At 38.5% G+C, this 13,868-nt stretch overlaps 2 protein-coding genes across 5 annotated transcripts; one reads left to right on the top strand and one right to left on the bottom strand.

Moving 5' to 3' along the window:
- The first annotated feature begins 942 nt into the window (after positions 1–942).
- LOC131332323 (ascorbate transporter, chloroplastic-like) lies at positions 943–9,220 on the top strand. Of its 2 annotated transcripts, none has more exons than XM_058366485.1 (11): positions 943–1,136; positions 2,180–2,787; positions 3,009–3,116; positions 3,607–3,762; positions 4,707–4,922; positions 6,207–6,416; positions 6,888–7,025; positions 7,204–7,305; positions 8,083–8,148; positions 8,542–8,626; positions 8,732–9,220. In XM_058366485.1, exons 1-11 carry the CDS (start codon positions 1,082–1,084, stop codon positions 8,827–8,829), a joined length of 1,842 nt encoding a protein of 613 aa, XP_058222468.1. In that variant the 5' UTR covers positions 943–1,081; the 3' UTR covers positions 8,830–9,220. The 2 variants fall into 2 exon arrangements, with proteins under 2 accessions (XP_058222468.1, XP_058222469.1); XM_058366486.1 differs by lacking the exon at positions 943–1,136 and adding an exon at positions 1,867–1,889.
- LOC131332324 (origin of replication complex subunit 5) lies at positions 8,749–12,800 on the bottom strand. 3 transcript variants are annotated; one of them, XM_058366488.1, is made up of 5 exons: positions 12,655–12,800; positions 11,260–12,126; positions 10,734–11,156; positions 9,934–10,249; positions 8,749–9,819 (listed from the first exon to the last, which is right to left on the bottom strand). In XM_058366488.1, exons 2-5 carry the CDS (start codon positions 12,093–12,095, stop codon positions 9,769–9,771), a joined length of 1,626 nt encoding a protein of 541 aa, XP_058222471.1. In that variant the 5' UTR covers positions 12,096–12,126; positions 12,655–12,800; the 3' UTR covers positions 8,749–9,768. The 3 variants fall into 3 exon arrangements, with proteins under 3 accessions (XP_058222471.1, XP_058222472.1, XP_058222470.1); XM_058366489.1 differs by lacking the exon at positions 12,655–12,800 and adding an exon at positions 12,323–12,608; XM_058366487.1 differs by having other exon boundaries at positions 11,260–12,781.
- Between the last annotated feature and the right edge of the window lie 1,068 nt (positions 12,801–13,868).

The following is a 13,868-nucleotide window of genomic DNA, read 5'->3' as shown; positions in this document are numbered from 1 at the left end:
GTATGAATCTACCGGCTAGTCTTAGGTTTTGGGTATTCTTTTGGGCCGGACTTCATTGTTTGATTTGGACATTTTAGACTTTTTTATGTACTTTATTGAATTATCAGGGTTCGTAAAACCACATGTGTATTGAGCTTTGTCCTTATAGATGTTTTAGGCTTTGTTCCTAACTGGTTGTACTTCCAATTTTGGGTTGGAATCATTTTCCCCTTTTCTCTTTTAATAAAATGTTTTTGCCGACAAAAAAAAAAAGGGGGCATTTAGGTACCCCTCCATCCGAATTTAATTGTCCCTATTTCTATTCTAACTGGTTAAAAAACGGGTTATATCTTTGAATCCGTAATGAATTTTATATCGAATATGGATCTTGTTTGATAGATCTCGATTAATTCTATAATACAATATTTTCAAAATCACGTAAAACATTATAAATTGAAATATATAATCGATTAAAAAATAACACAAATTCCAAAAAAGAACTATTAAATCCGGACGAAGGGGGTATTTTCCAACAATCATTGTACAACCACAAAACACTTGCACAAATATTTACACAAACTCACTCACATTTACATCGGGATCCACACACACTACACCTCCAGTGTGTAGACCTACAAAAAGATGTGAGTATATATGTAAGTGTTTGTGATTGAATAATATGAAGTAATTAGAAAATGATACTGCCAAAACCGTTTTTGTTGGAGCCAAACTCTAATGCATAAAAAACTTGTACCATTTACAATGTACAAGACTTTTATGTACTAAAGTTTTGGCACCAACAAAAATAATTTTGTAATTATCACTGCCCTAATTGATTTTCCAATCTTCTTCATCACAAAGTAGGGGAGGATGGATTGCCACGTGTCAGATTCTCGTCCCTCCGTTTGGTAACGCCAGGTGGGATTTTTCCCGCTTTCGTAAGCAGCAGAAAAGACTTGGGGCAGAAAATCCAGATACTAACATTATCCTTTTTTGTAGAGAGAGAAATATACAGACAGTGAAGTTCTAGAGAGAGAGAGAGATGGCCTGATATAGCTTTCAAAGCCTCAGATTATCCTCACAATCACAGTTTTGAGAAACAATGGCAATCGGCTCGCTTATCTCCAATCGGAATTTGGGGTCTTTTATCGATTCAGGTACTTGTATCCATTCCAACAGACGTAATTATATGAAAATTTATGTATATTTTCCTTCGTATCTCTACTTAATAGCTAGTAGAATTCTAGCTGCATTTTTCGGTGTGATTGAAAAGTTGTAACGATTTCGTGTTGGTTGAGTGGGGAATGATAATTGCCGTTTGTTTCAAATCGGACTTGCAAATTCTTGCAGCTATAATTATCGTGCTAGTTGTTATTGTTAGGGTCTGAACTGCAATTTCTTAATTTCTCGGGCTAAGCTGAAAAACACGTCGACATGCTCTCTTAGCTTCCCCTTGTCACCTTACGAAAACTTATCATTACATTGATTAGTAGAACGGAAGAGTATATAGAGCACACATTGGTGGTATTGAGAAATAGGCCAAACCAAGTTAACCAGCACACACAATGCGCAAGCAACAATCGAGAAAAGACTGCACAAAGAAAAACCCAGAGATTTTTATGTGATTCCTGAGTTATGTAGCTGGGTACATCCACAACTCACGCTAGGTTATACTATGTATCAAATGAAGAAGAATGTACAAATTACATGGACTAGCTAGTGCGTGCATTTATATGGTATGGTTTACATCACCAATTACTGAAATTCCCCTGCCTAGGTTTTGGGGGCATTGTGCCCTTGAAGCTCACAACCTGACCTGGCAGGTCGAACCTCGATATAGTCAGGGAAGTGGCAAATCAAGACTGAATCGGGCTCCACGAACCCAACAAGTGCATATGGATTAGCTATGGGTATTATGCAAGCGATTGGAGTTAGTTAAAATATTAGCAAGTCAAATATACTCATGACTCATGCAAACGTGGGTTGTGGGCCTGTTAAAAAATTATGTAAATGCTTTGTTTTCCATCCATGTAAGATACCATTTACGATGACCACGATATCATTTTCGTGAACATTGAGGAATTTATGACGGGAATCTGATCATAAATTATATGTAGATCAACAGAGTTCATGTTTTGTCGTTTATGAGCCCCTACACTCTAAATTAGGTTTGTGTAATGACACTTTCTTGTGTTGGCAGGGCAATTTTATAAAAGGGAACATGCTATAGGATATCACCGAGGAGAATGGTCAGGCTATGCTGCTGTACAGTATGTCCACACAACGATGTTCCACAAGAGTTTATGTGTTCAAAGGAAAAGCTGTTCTTTGCTTAGATGCTCTTATAGTCCATCTTTTCATCTCATTGGTCTTTCTAACGGTAATCCACTGAGCTCAAACACAACGTTCCGGGATGAGGAGCATCCTCTTTCATTGTGCCAGCAACTTAGCAAAAAGTTTCAGAACACTAATCATAGGCGGAGAATCAGAGCAATGTGTGCATGCTACCTTGCTTCAACCTCCTTTTCCAGAAAGCAACCGAGAAAGCTGGATGACCTTGGAATCGCTAACCGGCGCCATCACTTTTCAAAGCATCTGACAGTTAAAATGACCCGTGCTGACTACAGATCTGAGGACTCTGATATTGGTGGAACGGGGGTGGACTCATTTCTATCATCAGAGGGACCAAGTGAAGTTATTATAGGGAAACATGTGGAGCAAAGAAAACCTTGGTGGGAGCAGTTTCCAAAGCGATGGGTGATAGTACTGCTTTGTTTTGCTGCATTTCTGTTATGCAACATGGACAGAGTGAGTGCCAGTCTATTTTTCTCTCATAATGTATTTAGTCCCAAATGTAAAGTATTCCGAATAATAAGCTCATTTCATGCCTTTTCAACTTTACTGGTGGTTTTTAGCCTTCATTGTTAGTATTTCTTCTACAAGTAGTTGAATGGACTTTTACAATTCAGTTCAGGGTCTAGATGAGATAGCATATTAACATGCTGACAATTCTAAGATTCTGATTTTAGGTGAACATGAGCATTGCAATACTTCCAATGGCGCAGGAGTTTAACTGGAACAGTGCAACAGTTGGTCTCATTCAGTCTTCATTTTTCTGGGGCTATCTGCTCACTCAGGTTTGAGTCGTTTTGACTTCACTATGGAACTTGTTTGTGTTTTGCCAAAGGGAATTTATGATTGAGGTTAATCCCCAGACAAGTGCTTGTCCATTTTCTACCACTCACAGATAGGGTTCTAAGGGTATTCATATGGGTCACTTAACTAAGAATGGACAATTTGTTTCTGACCTTGAAATTCGTTTCTACATTTGTGAAGCCTATTACATGGAAAATCTTAGATTCATAGTGCAGACATATCTTTGCAGTTTATTTTCTTCGTATCCCTCATCCAAGCCAGAGGTTGATATGGTAATTTATGTACTTGGGTAGTTAGGTGATAGTAGGTTCGAAAACCAATCGACTGTACACTGCTCTTGATGAGCTAATGTCCTTACTCTATCAGTTATCTATGGCATTTGATGCTTCAATGACATGCACTATTTATGTGCTTAGTTCTTGCCAGCCCCTTCTACTAACTGGATTTTGTTTACGTTTCTTTGGCAAACAGATTGTCGGAGGTATCTGGGCCGATAAAATTGGTGGGAAACTAGTATTGGGTTTTGGAGTGATCTGGTGGTCCATTGCCACAGTTTTGACGCCGATTGCTGCCAAAATTGGTCTTCCTTTCTTACTTATCATGCGCGCCTTTATGGGAATTGGTGAGGTTGGCCTCTTCTTATGCTTTTTTGTGGATCTTTAATAGCTCACCAGGCTAGAGTCTAGTGATCTAGATCGATCTAACTCCTGAAACATTTTGATGATTCTGTCTTTTCTTCAATCTTTTGAGGATATGGAAATATTTGCATGAATCAGTTTGAATAGACACATAGTCTACCTTACCTTTAGAGGTTTTAATGTTGCAATGAAGCTTCTTTAATGATTGACGAGCTTGCCGACACTGAGATATTTTAGTACATTGATTACCCAAAAATCTCTCTATATGTTCTCGTGAGGGATGCTGTGTTTTCTAAAGCTGAGTATTGTTGGCTAAAAAAATCAACTGAAGGTTCAGTTATCTTGATAAAATCAAAGCAAACGAATACGTATTGCTATTCGGTTTGGACACGAGGATTATGCGCTATTCGGTTTGGACACAAGGATTATGTGCTATTCGGTTTGGGCACAAGGATTATGCGCTATTCGGTTTGGACACAAGGATTATGCTGAGTTGGCCACATTTAGTAGTTTTACTAGAAGCCACTACCTAATGCTCCTTTCGCCCATCTGCTGCTCTTGGAGGGTAGACTGGCACAGACCTAACCTAATTTTCCTTTTCATGCCTGAGAGCTGAAGCATTTATGAATCAATAGCCACCATACTGGAATCACACATTATTGCCCGTCATTCCTGTGCTAGTTAAGCCTCTATTCTTTACTTGTAACATGGTGGATATGCTAGCTTCTGAAACATAAATATAATCTAAGAAATAGATGGACCAATGCATGCTAACTTGTGTCAGTATTACAAATTTGTAAGCTTGCTATATTGCTTGCATTTCTCCTGATATTTAAAGGTGATTCATTTCAGTGACCTTTAGTTTTATTTGTCCGTTCCCATTTCTAGATATGGGATATTTATTTTTTGAAGAATCCATTTGTTTCTCATCAGGGGGTCGCTATGCCTGCTATGAATAATATGCTTTCCAAGTGGATTCCTGTCTCTGAGAGAAGCAGATCGCTTGCACTTGTATACAGTGGCATGTATCTTGGTTCTGTCACAGGACTGGCTTTCTCTCCCGTTTTAATCAAAAGCTTCGGGTGGCCATCTGTATTTTTTTCGTTTGGTTCCCTCGGAAGTATCTGGTTTGCATTATGGCTGAGTAAGGTAAGTATTTGTTATTTTGTTCCTTTAGTTGCATCTGAACTAACAAGTTGAACTTGCATAAATGGATTCTGTACCAAGTACAAAACGAATTTCATACTGTCACTTGATCAATGCACGATAATCTGTCTTCTTTAGTCCATAATACACTTAAACAGAAGCCGATATAAAAGTTAACAACAATATCCATTTCCTGGTCACGATGCAACACATTTTGGGACATTTGAATTCATTAATGAAATTTTTTTACTTCAAATCTGAAGCCGTTACCATAAACAAAGAAGCAGATATGCAATTTCGGTCTGTGCTTACTAAGATTTCACGTGGAGACTTATGTACATCCTCCACATGATGTGCATAGCTTTTGACATGGTTGATGATTCAGGTATGCTAGATTCTTTGCACAGTTTCATTTGCCTGCAAAATCTCCAAATAAGGAGACGAAAAGAAATATTGTCTGACAATATTCACCTCAGATGACCCAAACGGCCATGTGTAGTTTATTGTACGCATTTGAGGTGACTATTCTTATCCCACCCTCCAGCCCTAGTGAGCGGGCAAAATAAGCTACACCTGATACCAAGCAAGGAAACTTTGTGCAAATCCCACATCAGCATCCAAATCTAGGTCGACAACAACATCAACAAGAATGTCTCTAAACAGGGGTTCAGCACCATAGCAAATGTGCTTGCAGAAGAAGAGCGAAGCCATGAAACATGTCCAGAAGTAAACCAACCCCTCGATTACCATTGGAAAGACCACTGTTTTTCCCAAGTAGCTTGAGTTAATCCACAATATTCACCATATTGGGAATTTTTCGTACTCTTTTATAAAGGTTAGGCGGTTCACAATGATCAACTCTATTGAGTTCTTCACTGTAGAACTCTACAGTTGCATCTTTGTGTTTGATACCATACTTTATATTCTAATCTTCTAGAAGGAGCATGATCTATAGCAATTCTGCTTACATCTATTACACATATATAACTATGGATCGTGCCCTTTTCACTCTCTGTGTAAGTGCAACATGTATATGTCTGTAGCATCTCTAAAGTATCTTGGACATGGTTGAGAATGGCGGACTGGGGTGATTTTGTTTTGTCTTTAGATTATCCCTTTGAAAGAGTAGGTTTGTCCGTTTAATGAAAGTCCCCCTCTGCCCGACAAGCTGTAATAAGCATATGTATATATTGAATCACCCCAATTTGCATTCTTGATGTTTTATCATAGGAAGTTCTCTCCATAATGCTTTCTGATTTTGACTTAGGCTTTCTGATTTTGACTTAGGCACACAGCTCACCTCAAGAAGATCCAGAACTGAGTGCGGCCGAAAAAAGGTTTATCTTGGGCAGCAGCAATGCCAAAGAGCCTGTAACTGTCATACCTTGGAAACTAATTCTATCAAAAGGCCCTGTTTGGGCTCTCATCATCTCCCACTTCTGCCATAATTGGGGAACCTTCATTCTTCTGACATGGATGCCAACATACTATAATCAGGTATGTGGAAAATGATGAAGTAGGTAAAAGTTGAGAAACCAACAAGGCGCAGCTGGCCACTCCTGTGCCCTTCCAAGTGAGAGTTCACGAGCTCAAATCTTGTTAAAAGAAGGGATTGTTAATTGTAAAAAAAAACGGGTAGCAGTTGAGATAGCTGTTTCTTACTTTTCATATTTCAATCTTCATATTTCTTACCTTGGATACTCGGCATTATATATGATGCATCCTTGCATTGCCAAAAATCGCTCATAACTGGCAACCTTTTTTTTGGAACTCCCAATTATTTACAGTATACTTCAATTCGAAACAGCAGAGTGAGCAATTAAAAGTTTCAGGTTTCAATGATATCTATTAAGTTTCATTAACAGATGGTAAGCTATCAATATGCGCACATACAGACCAATGGAAATAGTCATAGGCAACCTTAATCTGACCGAGGGTGTTTCTCTTTTGGTTATGGTTGTTTTCCAGGTGTTGAAGTTCAACCTCACCGAGTCCGGACTACTATGTGTATTGCCATGGTTGACCATGGCTGTTTTTGCGAATGTAGGAGGATGGATTGCAGACACCCTTGTGAGCAAAGGTCTCTCCATAACTTCAGTTCGCAAGGCAAGGACCTACGTTACATGCACTTGCTACTTTATGGGTATACATGTTATGGGGAAATATCTTAAATGGAGCAAGCACCTGCTTTTTAGGAATGAAATCCCCTTACCAGTGGAGTAACCAATACATTGGATAGTTTAAACGAAAATTATTATAATCTTCTTAACATTTCAACATGCAGATAATGCAAACAATTGGGTTCTTGGGGCCTGCCTTCTTCCTTACACAGCTGAGCCGTGTCCGGACACCTGGTTTGGCGGTGCTGTGCATGGCATGCAGTCAGGTTTGTTCAATGGTTTTTATCGGAGTCTCTAAAAAATTAGGACTTGCTAGTTCTTCAACGTTGCTAGATAAAATAAAATTTAAAAAAAACCTGGGTATTGCTAGCTTACAGAGGAAATTCTTTGAGAAACTGAAAGTGGAAAAAAGATACACAAAAAATGACATTCTTCAGCAAGAAAAGATGGCAGTTTATTGAAACATGAACAGTGAACATTGTATGTCAGAAACCACAATCTTGTGTGCTACCATGTTTGATTCTATATAAAGATTGTTTGCTGATGTTTTAGTTTTGATAAGGTTTCAGTAAGTCTATTTTCAGAAATTTTGACGCAATTCAAGTAAAAATACATAGTTACGTGCCTTCTCTGTGGACATGCATTTTCCAGTGAGGTACTTGGTATTATTGACAGCATGAGTTGGAGAGATGCTGTGTTAGGCTCTAACTTTGTTTAGGAATTCAAGTGCACATAATATTCTTTTGATTGTGTTCGGATCATGTCGTCATGGAGGGCCTGCCTCAGGAAAAGAAAAGCACAGGGAGAAGCAAAAAGAAGTTTCATAAATCACTTTCCATTTCTTTTCCCTCCACAATTACCTCCAAAAAATCCGAGATCCAAACCACTGGCGCCGCGAATTCTACTATCTGAGTTGTGTATTGCATTGCAAGTGAGATGACAAGAAACTATCGTAAGAAAGCCTGTGTGGCACCACATTTTAGAAGCATTGTTTTCCTTCTTCAAAACCATAGTTATTATGGCTCCTGTGTTCTCTTTTGCAGGGAGCAGATGCATTCTCACAATCTGGCCTTTACTCGAACCACCAAGACATTGGGCCCCGTTATGCTGTGAGTAATCCCAATCCTTTGTCCTATTTGTCATCAAAGCGGGAAGGGGGGGGGGGGGGACTGAATTCTCTGCCCGCACGGATTCAAACTTTTAAAAGTCTTTTGTCCAAGGCACATGCTCATTATTTCACAAAACAATCAGCAAATTAACTCTGATTAAATTAAGTCCAAAACTATCTCAAACATTCCGATACCATTTAGCATCCTATACTGATGTGGATTATGTTACCAGAATGACTGTGTTTTGCTTTGGGTAGTATATATTACCAGAACAGTGATCTATGATTCTTTTCGCACACTTTTGAATCCATTTTTTGCATATCTTGGCAAGACAATCCAATAAACTTATTAATTGTTTCAGAAAAGCATCTTAACTAAACATCTCAAACACAGGGAGTATTGTTGGGACTATCCAACACTGCGGGAGTGCTTGCTGGTGTCTTTGGTACAGCTGCAACTGGATTCATTCTCCAAAAAGGTTATTCATGCTTCCTACTCCAGTTTCTTCTCTTTATCCTGGTTTCAATGTAATTTTTTGCGATTATATACTTTTCATCTGCAACTTCTCAAAATATCTTTGCAGGATCTTGGGATGATGTGTTTAAGGTAGCTGTTGTTTTGTACATTATCGGCACATTAGTCTGGAACATATTTTCAACAGGAGAGAAGATTCTGGACTAGGTATACCAAGAGGGGGAGGGATGAGAAGAGATGAAGCAGTTAGAGATGGGAGGAATATCAGAATTTTAAACACAAAAGGAAGATATGTTTACCATTTATGGCTAAGAGATCACCATATTCAAAGTTCTCTTACTAAATCATGAGGCTCTTAATCCCCAACTCCTGACAATTTTGCAGGTTGGCTCCAGGGCATTGCTTCTATTTCATGTTTCTCAGCTAAATTAGGATTGTTATGGGTAATTTTTACCCGTTAAACTTCTCTTTGGCTCATACAGTATTCAAAGTACATGCAATCTGTAAGAAGGAAATCTGATACCATCCTAACATCTTTGATACTCGATTGGTGTATTATCAAGAGTACCTTACAATTCACGTCTTGTTTCTTTGTTCATTTGTGTCAAATTTCACTATCCAGCTCTAACATTCATCAGCATGTTCATTTGTGTCAAATTTCACCATCCAGCTCATGAACATCAGCAGATCCGTAAGAAAAAATGACTTGCAATGAAAACCATGTAATGAACAACAAATTTCATGACGCTACATTTTAACAGTTTAACATGTTTTGTTGAGCTCCCAGGTTAATTGGCTACACATAAATGAAAGCAAAGAAAAGGCAAACATATATACACCTTTTAACAGTAGGGCAACTAGTTAAATGAGTGGGATCCAATATCAATTTTTCTCTCTCAGCCCTTCCAAAATACCCATGACCAACAGGTGGTCATCACTGTCCACTACATCAATTCAGGAAAGATGTTTATGTATTCAACTGCTCATCTATGAGATTTACTCGAAATCTTAAAATCATGCTTCACCAAGTTGATGGCTCTTTGAATTCAAAGTGAATGAAATATATCACTTCACGCTAACATTACCTCCGGATGAGACTCCCAAAACAATTTGGAGAATGTAAACAGTTGCTTTCCCTGTCGCACTTCAATTTCTGTACAAGTACTTTGATAAAGGAAACTTCAGGCTCCTTGCTACCTATCAGCCATTACAAGCAGCACATGTCAATCATTTTTACTAAAACTGGATGAAGATTGGTACCATCACATGAAAATATTAAAGAACTTCTGCACGCCTTATTTAAAAGATTACCTTCAAAGCCATATCTTCAGATACTGTAGATCGGTACCGGGTTGAACCCTCCAATGGACAGCTTCCTCCTTTGCTGATAAAATTAGCATTGCAGAGACTGGATAGTTGCAAAAGAACATCCGACATGAGCCCACTATCCCCGCTGTCTACACCTAGCCCATTAGTTGCTTGGTCTTCCTCCTCAAGTGAATATTCTGCTACAGATGTGATGCACTGAAATATGGCTAATAACCTCTCCATCGGGAATGTTCCCGGTCCTTTCATGAGCAATTCTTGTTCAGCCATTTCCTTGTTATCTATTGCTTTTTCAGAACTCCTAAGTCAATAAAGAAAATGAAACTATATTAACAGCAGATGATATCAGGCAAAGCAATACTGGAAGCATCAGGAGGTACCCAGTGCTGAATTGAAAAAAGGTGAAGCACTTCCTTTAAGGTTGCAATGGAAAGAGTCACCAAGCACAAAATGCTAAACTAAATGGAAGCATTTAGGGATAAAAGCATGCAGAATATTACAAGCTCTTCAAATCTCTCAAGAATTGCAGGGCTTTCGTTTTAATTTGTGAATATAACTTGGCTCTAACAAGGAATTTATCACAAATCCTGTTGTTTTTCAAGGACATGCAATATAAGTTCCCTCACTAACCACTTGCCAATGCCACAAACGCCTTTGTCCTTCTGAAGAATCTCTAATACAAAATACTTGCCAGAAAATATATCAAGCTGAGACAAGTAGAGCATGACATAGCATTATCATCCATAAACAGGTGTGATAAAATATCCATTTGTCGATTTACTTACTTTCTCTTTCTTTTACGATTATCAGAACCCCCTGTTGAATCAAACATTGATGCATCAAGGGTCGCAGGGTTTCTTGAAGCAAGGAAGGCTGAAATAAGAAGATACTTAGCAGATGTAGACATATGGAACTCCAACTCATCGAAGGGTGGAGAACCCCCAAATCTCTGTGCAATGCCCTTGCGTTTGGCCTTTTCCTTGTTGACTTTGCCTTCAGAGGAAGGCTTAGAGGAAACCCTAAATACCTCATTCAGAGAAGGCATGATATGCGGTTGAAGATGACTAAACAACCTTCTCTTCATTTCTTCACTGGGAGCAACTCTCTTGTCACTTAATGGTTCACAATACTTCTTGAACAATGGTGAAAAAGCAGCAGATAGTTCATCAACGCGCCGTGTAATTCTAGATAATGGCCTCAATACCAAGCTTCAAAAAAAACCCCAGAAAGAATACATAATCGCCAACTGAACCATGAAAAAACAAGATTACTATAACAGCATTTAGAGAAACAAGTTACTAGTATTCTTACTCGAGAAAAGAAGAATAAAGCTTAGGGTTTGCTTGGTTCCTCATGAAGATTTCACGAAGATGATCCTCTGTGTAATCAGGGAAATAGACAGGAATAGGCTCTACGTAACCTGTATCTAAGTAGTACGTATCAGGTGAGGTGCTACTAATAAAGACAAAACCCACCTCTGGCACATTTAGAATGTCATATAGCTTAAAGAGAAAAGGCAATACAGTAGCACTCTTATCCCACTGCCGAAGAAGCTCTAGGTTATCAATAACCAAGTACACCATCTTCCCCTTAACCCGTCCCCCTTTTTTCTTCAAACTTGACTTCCCCAAACCCCCCTTGAGATTACTTACAACAGTCAACAAGGCTTCGCGTAAAAGATTAACAAAGTCAGATGGCTTTTCACATCGCTTTGCACTCGAATACCCGTTGCCTGCATCTTTCCGATGAAGCAACAACTGATTCAAGATTGACTCAAACAAAATCCTAGGACTATAGCAAGTACGACAGCTGGAATAAACGAAGGGCCTGTTTAAGTGTCTGAAAACTTGAAGAACCACACTTGTTTTCCCGGTTGAAGCGCCTCCATATACAAACAAAGGGATCATGGGAGAATTCAATGGACCCATAAGGCCTATTAGTTCATGTACTTGAATCCGCCTTCCTGGAAAGCTAGAAATCAAGTCTTCAAAGCTTATGGGTTCATCTCCGAATGTGAGATCGTCGAGCGTCATAGCTTGGAGATTACTGGGTATTGTGGATTCAGCCAAATTGTGTGAATTGGGGGTGGATGAGGCGGAGGATCTTGTAGTTCTTCTGGTCACTTGTGAACTTTCCTCCTTACCCATTTCTTCAAAATTTGTCTTAAATCCGTGATTTCTGCCAAGATAATGAAAACCCTCAATGAGAAAAAAAGCTTGAAACATATGATTTCCAGCAAAATTGACTGTTGAGAACCGGTCAAACCAATAAACCCGCAAGGCGCGTGAAGAACAATCAACAAAAGAAACAATAAAAGCAAGGCTACGCACCATTTTCCACTATTCATTTGAATGAAAAATAGAGTACACGTTACCTCGGCTGCGTATATCAAGTATTTAAAACCTATTATGGATTTTCATAAAAATATTCCTGTCTAGGGTTTACACCAATTGAGGCTTGACAAACCCAACATTTCCAACTACGAAGCAATTCAAAAGCACCAATAATTGCAAAATATTTGTGGTAATGAGATTGGAAGCGCAAAGCTAGGGTGCGAAAACACGCGAACAGGCAAGCAAGAGCGACAGAGATAATGGGGAAGCCTTTTTAACTTTCGTTCTTCGGTAGGTGTAGTATACATAAGTGAGCCAAGACCGAAAGGAGGATCGCGAAAGCAGATCCGGGCGAACGTAGACTGCCACTTACAAATGAAAGAGAGTTCGTCGACGAGTCAGGACGAGTACTGGCTGGGCATTGTACGGATAGTAAGAGGGAGACAGCAAGAGGCGGGAGAGGTTTAGGGTACTGGAGAGGGAGAATTGCAGAGAACCCTAATACAGTATTCCCCAGCAGAGAAAAGACTAAAGAGAGAGTTATTATTTCCCGCCAACAAGTGTTTATCCGGTACGGAGAAGTGCAGGATGGGACTGATAAAGGCCCGTTTGCTAAAATTATTCGCTTAAATGGATTATTTTATTAACTTATTAAAGGAGTATTTGTTATAGTTGTAAAAAAACTTTAACCTATTTTCTTGAATAAGCTGTCAAATAGTAACTTTTTATGAACACAATGTCTAGATTGTCCTTAAAAGTTAAAACTTGAGTAAGATAAGCTTATTCATTTTAGGACTCTTTTGTCCATTCATGTTTTAACAGCTTAAAAAAAATATAAAAAAGCCTCAAATAGCTGAAAATAATCTAGCTTTTTTCTTCTTCAAATAAGTGATTATTCATAATTGGTAACAAAGACTATTAGTTTGTTTTTTTAAAGCAAATAATGTGTTCCACTAGCTAAAATAAGTATACTTATTTTTGAATTAAAGATGATGTATTGTGAGAGAATTATATGTCTCGTAAAGAAAAAAATAAGTACTTAAAAAATAAGAACCTTAGCGGTACGGGGAGCTAAATAAGTTAGATTATATTCCCTTTGTCCCAATTTAATTATCTTTTTGGGATGTTCGTGTCATTTTTCAATTGATTATATCTTTTTTTATTTTCTACATTTGCTTGTGTATTTGTTGTGTTTTCTTTTTAATATTTCAAGTGTCCGACCACTCCAGCCATTTGCGCGTACTTCGACTAATATGTGGAAGATCAACCCCATTTGTGGGACCCATTTGAAGCCGGAGCAAAAATTTCGTATGGACTGCCTCTAAGAATTAATAGCACAATTGTTCTCAGCATGTCCTTAACGAGTATTAATTATCAAAACACGTCATGGACCATCATTTTCCCTTTTAAGTTTGAGAGCCTATGAGGGAGCAAACCCAAGCCTTAGGCCTCGACCATAAGACCAGCATTGGTCAATTTGATCGTTCGATTTGTTTTTTTTTTTTTTTAAGCTCAATATCCGCCGCTTCATGGACCAACTAATTTCAAAGAGTAATCTCACTATTCACTCATCGAGGCCCAATCAAA

The sequence above is a fragment of the Rhododendron vialii genome, chromosome 7a, assembly GCF_030253575.1.
Source record: "Rhododendron vialii isolate Sample 1 chromosome 7a, ASM3025357v1".
NCBI classification, from domain to species: domain Eukaryota; kingdom Viridiplantae; phylum Streptophyta; class Magnoliopsida; order Ericales; family Ericaceae; genus Rhododendron; species Rhododendron vialii.
This window is presented reverse-complemented; position numbering and strand designations above follow the sequence as displayed.